This window comes from Sebastes umbrosus, chromosome 4 (assembly GCF_015220745.1).
Source record: "Sebastes umbrosus isolate fSebUmb1 chromosome 4, fSebUmb1.pri, whole genome shotgun sequence".
Taxonomy (NCBI): domain Eukaryota; kingdom Metazoa; phylum Chordata; class Actinopteri; order Perciformes; family Sebastidae; genus Sebastes; species Sebastes umbrosus.
The window spans coordinates 20,682,150-20,700,941 of record NC_051272.1 but is presented as its reverse complement, the minus strand read 5'-3'; the positions used below and the strand labels follow the sequence as shown (position 1 = coordinate 20,700,941).

Genomic DNA, 18,792 nt, shown 5'->3' with positions numbered 1-18,792 from the left:
GAAAAAAAGACAGTGACTAATGGACCATGACTTTATAGCCAGACTGAATTTCCATGCTGGTTTCTGCTGTGGAGGAAAAAGGAAAAAAGTGTGCTGTGGGTGTAGAGTATAGAGGTCAGAGCCAATGTGAATGGAGCAGACTAAAATAATGTTTTGTCATATTTTTAGTTAGAGGTCGAGTTGCCTCTATGTAACCACCATGCAAAGTGTGTAGGATAACAGCAGTGGGTGGGACTTTCCGTGTGAAGTGGGTGGGTATAGTTCCACGGATGTGCAGGAGAGGAAACCCACTTTACGAGCTCTACGCACCGTGGGGCGGGCCTTTCATTCACGCGAGTTGTTGGGGGTGTAGACAGACAATCAGAGATGTTTGAGTTTCCATGCGCAGCAGTGACCAAAGGGAGGTAAAGAGCAGAGCAGATTTTACCCCTCCTCCTCCAGCTCACAGCATTCCGGCCTCCTCCACACTACAGGGGCTTTCTGGAAACACATCTGAGGCTGAGCAATCTGTGTTTTCTTGTTTCGAAAGAAAGCTGGTCATGAGATGCGATTCATTTCTGCAGGAGGGAAGAAGGAAAAACTAGATCCGACCTGTTGGCGATGATGGATTACTCAAAGGGGCAAATGGTGAGCGTCGACGGCTGGGTTGGTAAAGCAGCTCCCACTCGTGTTTGTTACAGTAACAAAGCAAATGGCGATTAATGTAGACGTGTTCCTGGAACATTTTGCATTTTAACTGTTTAGTTTTCTCTTTAGTTATTATGTTTTTTCATCATTATTAGTGCAGGCTTTGTATATGCATATATCTGCATTGTGCAAATAATTCATTTTCTATTTATAAAACTGAAGAATCGGTGTTTTTGAAATAATCTAAACTCTTTCATATTTAATTCGTTTTTAACAAAGTGAGGACACAGAAAAATTGTAGTGAGAAAACGTTTTGCATCCTGCTACTAATTTATTCTCAACTGAATTAATGTATTGCATGTAATTATTGTCTCAAGCCATCAAGCTTTGTTTCATTTTAATCCACCATCACTGTGCTTTTTGAGGCAGAAACAGACTCTCTTTTCACTTTACATGACTATTTTCTTTGTATCCAAAGACACATATACAACTTTATTCAGACTATGTACTTAAATAAGCATTTGGTAAAAGTTTGTTTTGCCTCTTTTAGCCTTTTATACTTGTTGAATGCAGTTTCCATTATCTCTAATAATTTTCTACAGCATATAAAAGCAAAAAAATCAAACATTTTATCAATGAAGTTGTTGATTTCTATTTTATTTTTTGTCCATAGTCAAGCTTTTCCGAAGAGGGCAGTTCATCTGGGTGTCCACAGTCTGGTAATGCTGTGAAGCTGGAGGCGATGATGGAGCATCTGCAGAGACAACAAGGAGCCAAACTGGAGATGAACCTGCAAGAGAAACATCTCCTTCACGCCCAGCTCCTGTTTGCTCAGCACGCTGCAGCAGCAAGAGCCTCTGGCTCCAGATTAGACTCTGGCTCCAGATTAGACTCTGCATTATTTGGCAAAGCAGATGGACAGACTTATCAAGCAGCTCCACAAGCTTTGAACAGCCATCTCAGCAGACTAGATCCAGATGAGGACGATGAAGACTCGGATGAGGAGGAACAGGAAATGGTGGAGCCTGGAGAGAACGATGAGGCGGGTGAAGATGATGGTGATGATGATGAGGAGGAGGTGGGGGACGTGCCTCATCAGCAGGCGAAGAAGCCTCAAATCCAGCAGGTTGCAGGCTTCCCCTTCGCTCCTTATTCCACACCTCAGTCGTCTGCTGTGAAGCAAAGGTCCGAATCTCCACCTTCAGCAATAAAACAGGAGAATGAGGAGAAGGAGTTGACTTCTCCTGCAGGCCAACACTCCTTCACATCACCCAATGGCTTCGCTGACTGGAGCTATGAAGACTCATTTAAACAAGTAAGTAACCTTTGATTTAAAGCTGCAGTGGGTAGAAATGGAGCAAATATGATTTTAAAAAAAAGTTATTTTTATAAAACGGTCACTATATCCTGACAGTAGTGTATGAGACAGGTAATCGGAAAAAAAATCATGTCTCTCTGTGTCCTCCGGTGTCCCCCGATGCTCCTAATGGCATCTGCAAGATTTCACAGACCGGAGGAAAACAAGCAGTAAGAGCCGAGCTGGAGTCTGCCGCCCAGCTGCTGTATATGAGAGCCGGCTGTCAATCACTCGCGAACTCCGATCAAACGGTCAAACTAGGCAGCGCTGATCATTATTTAAAGCCTGAAAACAGAGCCATAAGGAGGTGCAGAAGTCTAGTTATCTCTCAGAACACTTGAATTACAATATGCTGAAAGGTTATTATGGAAATTTTGCCCAAAGATGCCAAAAACATACTGCCTACTGCAGGTTTATCAGCCCAAATCAAGGCCATAGTGTTTTTCTTCACTGTATTGTTTACCATCTTTATAGTGTACATTTTATCTCATAAATTACAGACACATCAAATTGTAATATCTCTGTTCATTCTTGGATATATAATAGTGATTATAACTCCACATGAAGTACCCAGAGCCTCAATTCAGGAAATGAACATCTGTATCGCTCCCTGTTAGCTGATGTGTGATCTAACTCTTATTAATAATTGGTGACTTCTTCCTGCTGAGAGTCGCTGCCGCATCCTGTTCTCTCACATGTGGGAGGGAAGGATTGCTTCCTTTTGGCAAGATGCCCAAACTTGATAGTGTTTAATTACTGGCCAGGCCAGAGATCTCTCCTTCTGCCATTCTTCACCTCATGTCTCACACTTTTGAAAATACGTCCTGGCCACCGGTCAAGCTAATTGGTCTTGGCCGCGGTCCAATCCTCACTGTTCAAAGCAGCCCGTTTAGGCCTGACAGAGATGAAGTTAAAATGAGAGCAGAGGATTAATGAAATTGCCTCACGTGTGTATTTATGGACAAGGTTGGCTTCAAGGGTTAACTACTGTAAGGAGTTGCTGGGTCGGGGGGTGGACTTTTCTCTCATTGTATCAGACAGATCTTCTTTAATGAGAGCCAAAGCTAGTATTTATGAGTGTGTTTTCCAACAAATATATGTTTGACTACTTATAGGAAACAGAGGGTCCCTTCAGAGATCTTTTCTTTATGGCGACCAATCTGATTGGTTCCTCTGTGTGTGTGCTTCCCTTGAAAAGGCCCCACGTCAATACAATACATTATGATTAATGAGGCCTGTGGCCAGACGGACAGCTGGGTTAGTGCCTCCCAGCATACCAGCAAACAACTGCCCATAAAGTTTCCATACAGTAGTTTCAGTGGAGTTGAATGGGCTTTTTGTATTTGCTATCAGTTTTACACACCTCTTGATTGTTATTTAGAGATATTTCATATTTTCTTGTGCTTTTCTTTCCCCTCTGTTGCTTGAGTTTTTGGTAAAAGTAATATGTGGAGTGAAAAGTTACTAGTTCTCTTTATGAATTTAAAAAAGTTATGTGTTCATTAGGCTCTTTTAAAAACCTCAACATGCTCAGAAACCTCACTGCTGATGTAGCTCAGTGCATAGCTTTGCATAATTTAGCCGTCGCTTGGCAACACTTAATGGCAGCTTAATTCAACAGCAAGTAATCAATACATTATATGGCCACTGTAGTGAGAATTGAATTTCCTTTTGTCAGACCAGCACACAACACCTGGAGCAAAGAAGAACATTTGTTCCGTTTTAATTAAAGCACAGTAACGAGATGTGAAAAGAACTTAATTGCGTGTGTGTGTGAAATGGTTTGGATTGTTTTTTTCCATCTCAGGACCTCAATTTATCATTGAGGTGTTTGCTTTGACCCATTTGTGTTGAGATTTAGGAGGGATTGCTTGTGATATTTAACTTAATCCTACATGCTAAATTAAGCTAAAAAGCATTATAGGTTGTTTTATCATTGCTAACTTTGTAGGGAACATTATTGAGCTTTTAGTATGCAGCCTATAACCAGACACAAAGTTAAACATGCTTTCCACTTTACCTAAAATGTAGATGTGTTTGTTTGGCAGTGTTGTTTTTTTTTGGAGTGAATTTTAAAACAGGACTCCTTCAGTGGTTAGCAACAAAGCTGTTTTATGTGAATTGCATGTAAATAAGTTCACTTTGTTAGCTTGAAATGGGTCTTTTGCAAGTTAATTGGTGGCTGGTTTAAATGGTTGTAATGATTTACTTTTGTTACCCCCTTTTCACTCTAAAATTGGCTCCCTCTCTGCTAATTCTTTAGCTTTTTTTTCTCATTCCTTTCATGAATCAAACATCATTGAAGGTCTGGACATGCTGCACAAGCCTCACCATGCTGGGCAGCCATTGTTCACTCCTTGTGTGCGGTCTCACTGTACGCCCTTCAATGTAGGCCGGGGCGGGGATAAAAGGCCACTGTTTGCTCTCAGTCCCAGTCCACCGCACAGCAAGGGGCTGGATAAATTATCTTGACTTGTTCGGGTGACTAAAGACCCAATAATTTGATTTGGATTAAACATTTGGTCCCCCCGTGGTTACCTTGACATTTGGAGAGGGATATGTTTTCACTGCTGCTCTGCTGGAGCAGCTGAATGATTTTAATGAAGCTCATTATAAGAAGCAGTTTCCGGTTAATGTTGGAGTATTTCAATGGGTAATTTCAAATGAAGTGTCTTTTTTTTAATCTTGACTGGTTGAACAGACATGCTTTTCCATAACTACTTTGTGTTTATAGTAATATGCATTAACTGGGTAATTTGTAATTTAAATATATAAAAGCATCTAAAAACCTAATAAAAATTAGCCTTTTTTAACAAAACAAAAGAAACCTTTTCCTGACCTACATACTGAATACTATCAGGATTCCCAGGGCTGGATGTGTGAAAACTCTGTGAGCAATTAACTGAAAGCTCTTTGTTAATAGAGCCACAGTAGGTCTCACTTGCTCATCAATAAGGGGGGGAGGGTTTTATTTCCATTTCATGGTGAAAAGACTGGGATGTTTATCTACCTTCACATCAATAAGCTTTCTGCTGGGGGAGTAGAAGTCCTTTACTACCAATTCTAAGCTGAAGCCATTAGATGTGTCAACAGCGTTGTCACCACAGGGACAGTTTTATGTGTAAAGTTGATACATCCAGTAATACTGTTTTACTAGTTTAACAACTAAAAACAGAGAAAAAGTTGGTGTTTACAGGGGGGTCTATTACAATAGTGATTCCCAACCTGAGGGATAACTTACGTCTGCAGTTAGTGGTAGAAAGAACATTATGTAATTAAAATAAAGAAAAGACCATTTAAATTTTGATTTTAGAAAATATGTTATCAGTCAGTTGTATCACCTGTGTATTTATTTAGAGTGAGCTGACTAGTTAACTAATAGTAATGGATAAATGGTTGAAAGAATTAACCAAAAGTAATGTATAAATAGTTAAAAGTAATGTATAAATGGTTGAAACAAATAGATAAAAGTAATGTATAAATGGTTGAAACAATTAGCTGAAAGTAATGTATAAATGGTTGAATGAGCTAAAAGTAATGTATAAACGATCAAAACAATTAGCTAAAAGTAATGTATAAATGGTTGAAACGATTAGCTCAAAGTAATGTACAAATGGTTGAAACAAATCGCTAAAATGAATGTAAAAATGATTGAAACAATTAGCTAAAAGTCATGTATAAATGGTTGAAATAGTTAGCTAAAAGTAATGGATATATGGCTGAAACAGTTGGCTAAAAGTAGGCCTAATGGATGTTTGAAGTAGCTAAAAGTAATGGATAAATGGTTGAAATGTGATGTCTTAAAATGCATTGAAATGACCTCTGATAGGGCTGTAGGGGTTCATCTCACAACAAACGCTGGGAACCTCTGGGTTATAATATCATGCAGTTGTTTGTGTGTCAGCATTTGCAGTTTGAATAGTGTTTTTACTGTAAACATGAGGAGAGTTACAGTTGGACTGGAAGCCAAGAAATTATTGGTTCCCATGTATTTTGTGGCTCAAAGGGTGAAATGTTGTGGGTATTAGCCTGGTATTAGCCCCAGGTCGGATCAGGTTTTCATACCAAACATTTAGTGAATGGGATAATTTGTTTAAATGATACATTTAAATGCAAGTAAGTAAAATCGTTATGAGGGAGTCCATTATTTTGATAAACCGCAAGCATGGCAATAGACGCATTTGATCCTGTCACATACAAAAACATGTTTTGTTGTTGAAAATACCCATGCTTGTTTTAATACAAAACATGTTCACATAAAACAAGAGCATGAACTGAACGGCGTGTGAGCCCTCATAAGCCTAAAGATAGCAAACCAATGATAAATATCTAAGAAGAAAACAGTGTGACATTTCATAAACTGCTGCGACAAGATCCACAATAGTCCTTAAATGAATGAATTGTAATGTCAGCTTTGATTAAGAGTAGGAGGGATAATAGAAAAACACATCATCTACTTCATGTAATTGTAATGGCAGGCCATTCTTAAGACTGTTCTACCAACCGTGTTTGATTTTCATACTTGCATCATCATGCAGCTCTGGCTGTGCGTTAGCAGGACAATAACATCTCAGCGGGGCTTTCCACACAGTTGCACACACACCGGCGTCCGCTCACATTTTTAACCTTTAGCTGTCATGTTAAGGGGGGAAGTGATGGAGGGAAAACGGACCATATCACATTAAACTACTTAATGAGCTTTCATTAATCTTCCTTTTACTGTCCTCAGCTTTAAACGGACACACCCATTGAGAAATATAAGATAAGATTAGCGTTTTATTGATCACCAGAGGAGAAAATTAGGTGTTACAGCAGCAGAGAAATAAGAAATAAGCACAAATAAATAGAGCACAGTAAAAGAAAAATAATTGGAAGTATATAAAATAAGAAACTGAGTGTCTAGTTGCACCCGGGTGAGAATAATCACACAGCAGCTATTTACACCCGGCCCCCTCATCCCTCACCTCGTATAGTATAAAGATCAACAAAGTACATGCAGGGAGGAGGTTGTGGTGGAGGAATCGGTCAAACATAGGACTTACACCCAGCAGACTGGCATTCGTGTCCCCTGAGAAACCTCGTTTTACACTTAGCTGACTTATTATTATCAGTTTGCAGTCGCAGTTTCGTTGAGGCAACTAAACTGGGTGCAATTAGAATGGTTGGCTACTGACACCTCGGTGCTAATAGCATTAGCCAATAAGAAGAGACATAAAAAAAGAGAAACCATACAAGAGCAAACTAGAAATTACAAGGCAAGCAGTACTCATACCGTACTTACTGTAAACTATCAATGCTGTACAAGTGAAGTGAAATAGTTGTGTGATTAGCAGCTGCAAAGTATATGGAAGATTAATATGATAGCACCTACTATAATGGGGTTAGCATACACCAGAAATGATATATAATATGATTAAGTAATGATACTTAATAGTGTTTGTCTGTATTGATATAGTAATGTAATATAGTACACATACTGTGTATGAAGTATGATAAGGTGAACATGTACTTATATAGTCTAACTTATTACTGTGTATATATGTATATGTATATATATATAAACATATGTGTATGTGTGTACATATGTGTATGTATATCCAGTATATATGTGTGTATATATATACTATAGTATAGCATAGAGTAGGAAATATAATATCATATAGTATGCATTAGTTTGTATGTAACACCAGCTGTCTACCGTCCTGCAGTAAACGGTGGTTTCAGTACTGGGAAAAGAACAGGTTTGAACACATGAGCTGGGAGGCACAAAGTCCAGAGTCATTGAGGAAAACGTGACAGATAAAGAGAAGCTTTACATAAGAATGATATCTCACTGAGGGTACAACATCTCTCTGTCTGTCTGTCTGTCTGTCTGTCTGTCTGTCTGTCTGTATTGCATGTCTGGTGGTTTATACATCCATGTTTCATCTGCAATAAGCAATTGAAAATAAAGTTCTACTACACTACTTGCCAGTGTTTTGCCATCCTCTCATTAAACTCGTCACGTAATGCAGACGCAGAGACAATCCGGAGGACAAACTGTTTACCAATGTTTCTGTTTGGGTGTTTTTCCAGAGAGGAAGTGCCATCTGGGCTGAGGAGAATGACGGAGGAAAAGCAAGAGGAGAGCCATCCAGGGACTTTGCCAAGGTCAGAAGATGTATTTAGTCGATATATGCAAATAAGAAAATGGCTTAATTATTCACAGAGTAACAGTTGACCAGCTTGTTGCTGATGTTTTTTTTGTTTTAACTTCCAGCTTTATGAACTGGATCATGACCCACAACGGAAGGAGTTTCTTGATGAACTCTTTATCTTCATGCAGAAACGAGGTAAGATTCAGAGTTAGAGCCTTCAGGTTTTTGTTTTTGTTTTTGTGAGTGGCTAAGGGAGATCTAGTTGTTATTTTTTTTAATAGTGGTGCTCTTGAAGCGTTGCTGATAAAAGGCTTTTTTAATGTCCATAGGATGTCTGTTTATTAAAGGAATGGCAATTTTAGCAGCAGGGCTGGCATTGTTGCTGATATTCAAATTCTCTCTCTCTCTCTCTCTCTCTCTCTCTCTGTCTTATCTTATCTGTTTAAAATGATGCATTTTTATCTCATAAATTAATCTTACATTATACAGTTACTGAATTCACTATTTTCATAGATTTGCTATAAAAAAAAATCAAATACATGATTTAAAAAAAAAAACAGCAGTTCAACAAAATAATCAGAGAATCAAATGACTGTAAATTAATTGTTACCAAAATATCTTCAATATTATAGTATTAGAAAGATAAATGCTGATCCATAAATGCAAAAATTAAAGGGTTAAAGTGTCAAGCAATTAATACAGTTACCATAAATTTGGCAGTTTTTTTGTACTGAAAATACAAACTGATTTTCTTTTTTTGGTCCATAATAGCATGATAACAAACTTGAAGCACTACAGGTCGAGTCCTGCAGGTTTTTACTAGTCTTATCAAGTAAAGACTCTCAAATATATTTATTTAAGTGTTTTGGTGCTTAATACAAAAACTCATGATCTTCTCTGTTGTATATGGAATTTCAAGTATCTCAAATCTACCAGTTAATTTCACGTCTTTACCACAATCTAAGAATTATTGAATTAGATAGATAGATAGATAGATAGTAACTTTATTGATCTCGAGGGAAATTTAAGTAATTAGTTCAATTGAGCAATTTCTTCAACATAAATTAATGCATAAATTAGCAACAGAAATCCTCAAGGCTTTTACAATATACTTTTTGTCTACACCTGCAATTCTATAGTTGTGTACCAGTGTTAAGTACTGTATAGTACTGGACAAAAAAAAACACTAACATCTGGCTTTTGCCTTCAGTGGGAAAGGTTACAACCGGCATTCATTCCCGGGACAAATGACTCTGCAGTAGTCACGAATATTTATCAGCAGTGATGGAAACATGACTCCCGGATGGACACGCCAATTTTCGCCAGTGCGTTTAAGTGAATGTATAACAATATGCACGCCATACTCCCAATTTGAACGGAGGAGTCTAACACCTATTTTTAGCAGGTTTACCTGTATTTAAAAAATCCACATATACTCGATAATTTTGGTGGAAAAGGGTATATGTTAAAGACAGTTATGCAAATGAATTTGGTCCGATGCAAACAAATCCCAGTCAAACTGAAGAAAATGTAGCGGGACACTGTCTGCAATCTGCACTCGTGTGTGCAAAGGTCATAGCAAATGTGTGTGTGCATGTGTGTGTCTGTGACATGTGTACATCTTAAGTACAAAGAAATCTTGTTTCTACGACTGCATTTTAGCCTCCTTGCTTAATTGGCTTTACTCCAAGTCGGGATTGGAAGGGTTAGCCGTCAATCCTGTGATTGGCAGGCACTGCTGGCTCTGAAATGACCCCTCCCCCCTGCGCTCAAATCAATGCAGCAACAGAGCTGCTGTTGTGGAATTATCCCCACCCCCATCCATCTGAAATAGGCTTCATTAGAGAAGTCTATCCACACAGATTATACATGCTAAGCCATTTTACCCAACATTAACCTCGGGCCCTCAGCTCCGTAAATCTAAATATGTTCTCGTCCTCCTTGTCCACTCTTATTTCATGCCAACTTCTCACGAGTAGAATTCAAAGAAAATGAACATGTATTTGTCAATCAATGTATTTATCCTCTCGTTTATTCAGGAACTCCTGTGAACCGCATCCCCATCATGGCAAAGCAGGTGCTGGACCTGTACAGGCTTTATAAGCTTGTAACGGAGAAGGGAGGCCTGGTGGAGGTTATCAATAAGAAGATCTGGAGGGAGATCACCAAAGGTCTCAACCTTCCCACATCCATCACCAGCGCAGCCTTCACCCTCCGCACACAGTAGGTGTCCCTCTATTTTGGCGAATGATGAATTAGAGCGACGTAAAAGTCGCATGAAATCCATTAGTACTGTTAAGAATGAGGTCGCATTGCAAAAGATCTAACCTGTATCGGATTTATGACAACATATGAAAGTGACCCAAATCAGAATTGAAAAGATCAGATCTCAAGTGATTTGTAACCTGACCGACCAGATGGTTTGTTACACAGAACCATCTGAGAAGCTGTCATTGGAAACTGTTTGGAAAAGGGCCGCCACTTTCAAAATTGGCAGGTGAATTTATCTGTCAATCAAACTCATGCCAAAGCCAGTCAGGAGAAGAGGGAAAATATATTTTCCATCGAGAAAAGCCTTCAGTGCCGTTCTTTGCTCTTCTTTCAATGAAGAAATACTCGCCAGTTCTGATATTACGGATGCTATAGCAGCATCCATGCTAACCTCTTTAGGAGCTGCAACTGTTGTTAAGAACGAATGGTCGCCTCTCTGTGTCGCCACACACATACCTAAGCCCGCCAGTAGCTGTAGCATAAGATGCTGATTGGTCCATGATCTCGCTTACTGGACACAAACGCCTTACTTGAAGCCTGACGAGATGGATTTTCATGTGATATATGATCCCACGATTCTCGTGTGATCTTGTGACATCGCGAGAATCCAGCTGCAAGGTCTGTGATTTGTACTGTTCACACTTTTGTGAAAAAAAACAGATCAGAGTCACACGTACAAAAAAATCAGATTTGGGCCACTTTTGAATGTAGTGTGAACGTAGCGTAAATTATTGCAATTATTACATTGGGTCTAGCATTTCAATTGATTGATCAAAAATCATAATAATAATGACAAATAAATGAAATATTACCTTTTTCAGTACTTTTACACCGTGTGATTCACCCTTTATTAATGATTGCATTACAGTATTCAGCATGTGTTATCACAGTAAAAGTTTACTGCTTGTTTTTTATTCTTTATTTTATTCTACAGTATGTAAAGCATCTTTGAGAACTTTGAAAAGCACTATATAAATCTAATGTATTATTAATTTCCATCTATCTTTAGTCTTAATGGAGAGACATTGATCACATTTTGAGAAATTAATTATTATGCTATTAGGTTTACTATAAGTTTTTTACATCTTGAAGGGAGCCATGTCATCTTCTAAATAATGAAAAATTACCACTTTGTGCTGCAAGAATGACAAATTATTTAAGTCATTACTGTAAATTAAACCCACCATCTTTGTTCTTTCTTTCAGATTAGTTTAGACTTGTTTTCATGCAGTGTGCAAGTGTCCATGTAATCATAACCAATGAATGTCAAAGTTTTAGCCTCTCTGTTGGCTTAAGCACAGACATTTCAGTAATAGTTCAAATCTCTCAGTATTATTTACAGTAGGCGATATTCAAAGCTGCATGCTAGAGTAAGTAAAACACATTTCTTAACATTGAAATGTTGAATTCAAGTTAAATAATTTATTGATTAGCAATAAGAAAGGGAAGCCGTTCAATGGATGCAGAAATGTTCAATCTTTTACACTCAGATTATTTTGAAATGATGCTCTTTTGCACCAGATCATGTGACTAGTTAGAAATGTTTCCTTGCAGGTATATGAAGTATCTGTACGGATTTGAGTGTGAGAAGAAGGGCCTGAGTTCTCCGGGTGAGCTGCAGGCCGCCATCGACAGTAATCGCAGAGAAGGTCGACGTCCTAGCTACACCAACAGCTTGTACCGCTACTCTCCCTCCCCGAGCTCCGCTTCACACGCCCTCCTCTCTTCACCCATAATGACGACTGCACACAACGGCCTCAATACATCCGCTAGCCCAAATCTAAAGAGAAACGCAGGTATGACACACAGTGTCCCTGATTTGATATTTTGAAAGTAATTCTTGTCACCATTCTTAGATCACCATTATAAACATTTGTTTGATCCAGCTTGGATTCTATATTGTTTTATACTAGTCCATTAGAGGACTCCAACTTGATTCATAAAGCATGTTTTAACAATTTTAAGATACTTGTGACTAGTGGTTTAAATCTTCCTTCATATTTAGCAGATTGATAATTTTTTTCAGTATAAATAGAAAGGATTATTATTCAAGCATATAATGAATTGCTATTTTCCTTTGCTTTTTCTTTGTGTTGTTCTCCTGATTTCATGACACGTTTAAAATAATTTTCATTGTTTTTTCCAATCAGATGAGATGTCAACTCCTGTGTTACCCAGCCGGCTGCCCATGGCTCCGGCACTGGGGCAGCAGCAGCAGCAGCAGCTGGCACAAGCTGCCACGTTGGAGCATTTCAGAGAGCGGCTGGAGCGAGGAGCTGCAGGAGCTGCAGGAGCTGCAGCAGCTGCAGCCGACGGTCCTGAGAAGAAAATGATGATGATGGCGGAGGAGCAGCAGCGCCTCATGCAGCAGGCTTTCCAACAAAACCTCCTGGCCTTTGCGTCTCACTTTAACCCCATGAACCTCAAACATAACAACGGACATGGTGAGTTGCCTCCGCTGTAATGATGCAGGCTTTATCATTACTTAACATGAGTCTAGGAAAGTCCATTAATTGGAGTATTTTCGTTTTCTCCCACAGAGAGCAAACAGGATTTGTCTCTGAGTATCTCCACTAACGGAGCAGCCAGTATCAGTGTGTCTGTGGAGGTCAATGGCACCGTTTACTCGGGTGAGTGATTACATCATTTTAACAGGGTTTTGGCCTTTTGGTGTTTTTAAAATCACCCCCCCCCCCCAAATTAGTTTTTAGATCATTTTATTTATTTATTTATATTTGTTTTTATTATCTTTTTTGTCAATGTTATTGTATATCGCAAAACCGATCACACATTCTTTGATGTGAGACTGCACTTTACAATATATCACACTTTATTTAATAAACACATATAGAATCTCAGTTTAGTCGATTATACTGCTTATAATAGTAATAATAGAATAGTTTAGCCAGCAGGCGTTATTTTAGTTTAGCATTAAGACTGGAAACCGCTCATCCGGCTCTGTCGGAAGATAAAAAACGTCTGCCTACCAGCACCTCTTAACCTCAGTGTTATTATATCTTGTTTGTTTAATCCGTACTGTTTAATCCTTACAAGAACAGAGTAAAAACCAACAAGTTGTGGTTTTACTTGGGGTTATGTGCCGGACTATTTCATGGCTGGGAAAAGTGACTTCCTTCCACAACATTTCATTTTTACACTTTGTTTTTTGTACACATGAAACAAAGAAGATATAAAGTGTTAATTAGTGAGCTTTAGAGATGCTGCTCGGCAAGTTTGTTACCTTCGGACAGAGCTAGGCTAGCTGCTTCCCTTGGCTTCTAGTCTGTATGCTAAGCTAAGCTAGCCTGCTGGCTCTAGCTTCCCTGTGTAGTGCATAGACATGAGAGTGGTATCAATCTTCTCATCTAACTCCCAGCTAGAAAGCGAATAAGCATCTTTTCCAAAATGTCAAACTATTCCTTTAATACTAATGTATTTTACTGTCTTTTGTACCTGTTTTTTTATTTTGTTATTGAAATCTGTTTCTCTATTGTGACTGCAGCACTAAAAGCTTTCATTCCTCTGAATACTAACTACTTAAAGGGATATTTCAAGTTTTTTGAAGTGGGGTTGTATGAGGTATTTATCCATAGTAGGTGTATTACTTACAGTAGATGACGGTCGGCACGCCACCAGTTTGGAGAAACAGACAGGAGCACCGGCACTGGAGCAAAGCAATGTACTGCTGTGGATGGGGTCGGCAGAAAAATTTATTTTAGCCACCTAAAAGAAAGTCCCAGTTAAAAAAAAATGTGATATTCGTTTAAGCGAATGCTATATTTAGAAAGAGTTTAGGTGGCTAAAATACATTTTTCTGCCGCCCCCGTCCACAGCACTGTATTGCTTTGCTCCGGTGTCGGTGCTCCTATCTGTTTCTCAAAACTGGGAGCGTGCAAACCGTCATCTACTGTAGGCAATACACTGACTATAGATAAGTACCTCATACAACCCCACTTCAAAACACCCGAACTATCCCTTTAATGACACTAAATTCTCCCTTGAATTTGACCTTGAAATTTGTAATTTTAATTAATTTAAGTTAATCATACAATACATGTTTTTTATGGCTGTTGGTTTTAACTCCAGTCTTCTCTCTGATCTTTGCATTGCAGGAATGCTGTTTGCCCAGAAGGCAGCTGGTTCTGTGGCGTCACAGGTCGTAACTCCAGCAGGAACAAATGGTTTCAGTGCCCTGTCCTCGGCACACAGCCCCTCCTCTTCATCTTCCACCTCCTCAAAGGGACCACATTAAGCCTCGCTGGTCTTTAAACCGGTCCTCAGCTAAATAATTAATAGTTAAAACAAAATGCATACTAGGCAAGAACTGTGTGAACTCTAACTATACTGCTTTCTGCTAGTATACCTACTAGTTGACCTCCTGTTTATTCACTCAGGCAGTGCAGTCTTTTTGGAAATCTAGCTTTGTTTTTCCATTATTTTGACAGCGTAATGTGCTTTAAATGATGTTTAACCTCAAAGGCTTTCAAACTGACCATAGTATAGATTCAGATTATAGTTAACCTTTGTGCCTGTAAGAAGCGTTTCTTTTTTTTTAAATGTAGTAGCATTCATGTCTATAAGGCTTTACTAGGTTTATTCAGAAGTGTCTTTAGAGCCTCTTTGGATGTTGACTGCATTTATAGCTAATTCTCAAACAGTTCTGTAGCTGCCTTTTCCCATCGTAGAACAGTGTGGTTGCCAAAGTGCAGCTAATGAAGACCAAAAAGCCTTAGCTCAATGTCATAGCTTCTATCTGCAACTATTATGCTGAAGCCATTTTGTAGTAAACATTTGGTTTAACCCGATTGAAAGCGCATAGTTTACACTTTTCATAGCTTTTTTCAGGGATTATGTACACCATCGATTTCCTAAAGAATTAGAGAAATTTGGTCCAGGTTGGTTGGATTTTTGTTATGTTTTGTATTGTGTTTCATTTAACTTTTTTATTTAATCATTTGGCTCGGCCTCATTTATTTCATGTCGGCTTTGAATCAAAGGCAAAACATTAGAGACATAGTTTTGCTTAGAATTATATGTAGGATGGAAGTGATTCAACATTTACCTCAATTGACTTCCCGTGTTGGTAAGTTTCTCAGGAACGTCCTCCGGACTCATCACTGTTAAACTGTTTCTCATAATATATTGCTGTGTTGTTTTTGCATAAACTCAGAGAATGTATCGCTAATGACCTCAAGCTTATTGACACTGAAACAGTGCTACCTCACTCTTCTAGAGAAATAATATGCAATACTTAATGCAGCATGTGTTGATTTAGCCATCTGCTGGAATATACTGTATGTGGACAATCAAGTAGACATATCAATCATGCAAACAAATGTCACTGTGAACTTCAGAAAATCAAGGTTATGTTAAACTCTGTTTTGGACTGATTTATGTATTTCTTGGACACGTGGCCATGAGGAATAAAATAAATCTTGTGTGCTGTAGAAAGACTTGTGTTCTCTCTTTTTACACAAAGGCAATGTTTCCTTTGTGAACGCCTCAGTGCAAAAGATCATTATGATCCTTAAAAAAGTTAGCTGTTCTAATATTTCACATATTGTGCATATATTCGTGTTCATTTTTGAATTGTGTAGTAGTCTTTTTTATAGTTGTGTTTGGGCGTGAACAAATGCGTAATAAGTAAGTGAACATTTTATGCCATGTGTGAATAGTCTCAATGCAAGGTCCACTTATTGGCTGTTTTTTTTATTAAGCTTTCAGCTGCGTCTTCATCGTCTTCATCAGTGACTGAGTTGAAACGATTTTGTCACACATACTGATCCCAATGTCAAGAACTTCCATCTTCAAATTTATGTGAGATTTATATCATTGTATGAGTGACTGTTTTGTCATTTGTAATATGTGGAGTTTTGTGCATATAGCCACACTCAGGGCTCACTGTCTCCCTACCTATGCAACCAAGTGGGGCTTCTAACACATGAGACTTATATGTTTTATTTATTATTTTATCTATTCATTTATTTTAAAATGTTCTCATTCTTGTTATTATTACTTTTTATCATTATCTCTCCTGTTATTCCAGGTTGTGGGACTGGGTTTGCTGGGGTTATTGCTGTTTGCAATGCCCTGTAACTACAAATATATATGTATATATATATATATATATATATATTCAAGTACTTTACTTAGTATTTTCCATTTAATTCTACTTCATACTTCCACTCCATATGGTAATTTTTACTTATTTATTTGACAGCTGTAGTTTCTGTGAATATTAAGATTTTACATAGAAAACACATCAAGTCAAGTCACATTTATTTATAGAGCACATTTAAAAACAACAAACGTTGACCAATGTGCTTTACAAAGAGATTAAATAAAACACGTAAATGATTAAAATAAAAACACAGCCATAAATAAGAGAGAATATATGTAAATTGCTAAAAGCACATAGTATCGTGATAAAATAATAACACAACAGTATTGCATAAACAACTAAATAAAATAAAAACAAAAGTGGTATTTTTTTATGATAATTAAGTCTAAAGAAAAGAGATGGGTCTTTAGACGGGTTTTAAAAGAATCGCTTTATAAATATGATGCATAATTAGCTCCATCTCGACCAACTACAATACTAAAATGCTACTTGCACATCCTTGCATCATTAATGATAACTCAATAATGTAATATATTTAATAATATAGCACTCACTTCACCCTTTTACTTTTGGAATATAAATGACATTTTGCTAATAATATCTATGCAAGTTTTTTGACATTTGCAGGACTATTACTTGTATTGCTAGTTTTACTATCTAAACACTTTCTTCACTGGAAAGTACATACCAAAAAGAGAAGAATACATAACTGAGTGGCCAGATGGGGGTAGTATTTCCTTCTCTATAAAACACTTCCACACAAGTTCAGAGGTATTATGCATCCATAAACATGCACATTTATCAGCATTTCATTGATCATCACTTTGACGTCTGTGTTGTTAATATCTTTAACCAAGAACCTGAACTGGTGAATAATTAGGAGGTAATTTATTAAACAATTCCTGTCCTGGATTTTTATTGTTAATTGGTTTTTAATTGCAACATTGGTGACAAACCAAATTTGTATTTGTGGTTTTCACAATATGCATTTCACATCAGATTACTTTTAAAAAGTTAAAAAATCAACATATTGTGTACAGTATATGGAAAAGTGGAAAGAGTTTGTATTCAGCGTTAATTCCTGAGCAGCAGATGTATGACAGAGGTTAAACTAATGGAGATAAGAGCTGCTGGGTCAGAGGATGAGGGCGGGGGATGGGCTGCAGGGTTTAATGTTGGGATAGTTATTCTATAGTGACTCTACTGGACTGACATCTGGATCACTGTAAAAGAAAGATGCTACAGGCACAATTTAGAGGCATTATGAGATGATATCTCCGCCCACGGCCCCCACCCACCAGGGAGCAATAATACCGGTCAAGTCCCTCTGTAGATGAGGAGATCACTGGGATGAAGACGGGAATATACTGTATGCATGTCAGGACAGCAGGATGATTTTTCAACTTTGAACCAGGAAAGACACCTGCAGCTGCTAAAGATTATCTATAAGAGAATCCTTTTTTATAAAATCATGTAATATGCAGGCTCATTTTGTTGCTCAAACCTGAAACTTGTGACTCTAAATATCCAAGATGTTTTAATGGGATACAGATGTTTTGTGCCTTTGTAATAATGGCTTTGATTGACTGAAGAAGGAACATGTGGGGAGATATCTCCAGGACTGAAAGCCAGGATGTGTTTTCATAAGTCAAACAGGTGATCGTCTTCACTGAGACCTCTCGGTGTCTACTTGTGGATGTTTTAAAATAGGCTCTGACAAACTTTGGGCACACTGTTGGCACCATGCCTTACCACGATGAGGAGTACCCAGGTCAGCCTCTGTGGCAGTCGGTGCTGCTCTTCTGCTGTAAGGGTATGATCGAGGGCATCATGGTCGTCCTGTTCTTCTGGCTGCTGGTTCAGGTCCTCTTCACCAAACAACTAGAAGGTATGGTCTTAAAGAATAGGTAGGTTCATGTTTTTTTAAAGTCTAAAACAAACAGTATGTGCATATTTACATTAAGGAGAGACACTACAGGTGAATAGAGTAAAATGTTTAACTAATAGATATCACCATGAAACTTCCCCAGTTGAATTTTTTGTATTACAAATTCTGAAAATGTATGTTTAAATATGCAAATGAGGCATTATCTAATGCTAACTTTTGGTGAATTTAGGAGAAATCTACAGATGCAAATAGACAAAGTGGTAAAATAAACACCTAAATGTGTATTTTGGATGTTTTCTTTCCACTAGTCTGAAAGAATGCAAAATAGTTTTTTTCACTCAAACAAGTGTGAACCACTCCTTTAACAGTACTTTGATATGAAATATGAGGT

General features: G+C 38.0%; 1 protein-coding gene across 1 annotated transcript; it reads left to right on the top strand.

The window, feature by feature from the left end:
• Window positions 1–600: 600 nt before the first annotated feature.
• Window positions 601–15,843, top strand: LOC119487531 (AT-rich interactive domain-containing protein 3B-like). The gene is made up of 9 exons (XM_037768492.1): window positions 601–627; window positions 1,301–1,942; window positions 8,060–8,134; window positions 8,244–8,316; window positions 10,161–10,344; window positions 11,947–12,188; window positions 12,543–12,836; window positions 12,933–13,022; window positions 14,505–15,843. The coding sequence occupies exons 1-9, from the start codon at window positions 601–603 to the stop codon at window positions 14,642–14,644; spliced, it is 1,767 nt and encodes a 588-aa protein (XP_037624420.1). The 3' UTR covers window positions 14,645–15,843.
• Window positions 15,844–18,792: the final 2,949 nt, after the last annotated feature.

Bases quoted from the DNA above. Each gene is read 5' to 3' on its own strand.
- LOC119487531 (XM_037768492.1), top strand. From the start codon at position 601: ATGATGGATTACTCAAAGGGGCAAATG. The intron at 628-1,300 runs GTGAGCGTCGAC...TTTTGTCCATAG, and splicing joins ATTACTCAAAGGGGCAAATG to TCAAGCTTTTCCGAAGAGGG. The intron at 12,189-12,542 runs GTATGACACACA...TTTTCCAATCAG, and splicing joins AAATCTAAAGAGAAACGCAG to ATGAGATGTCAACTCCTGTG.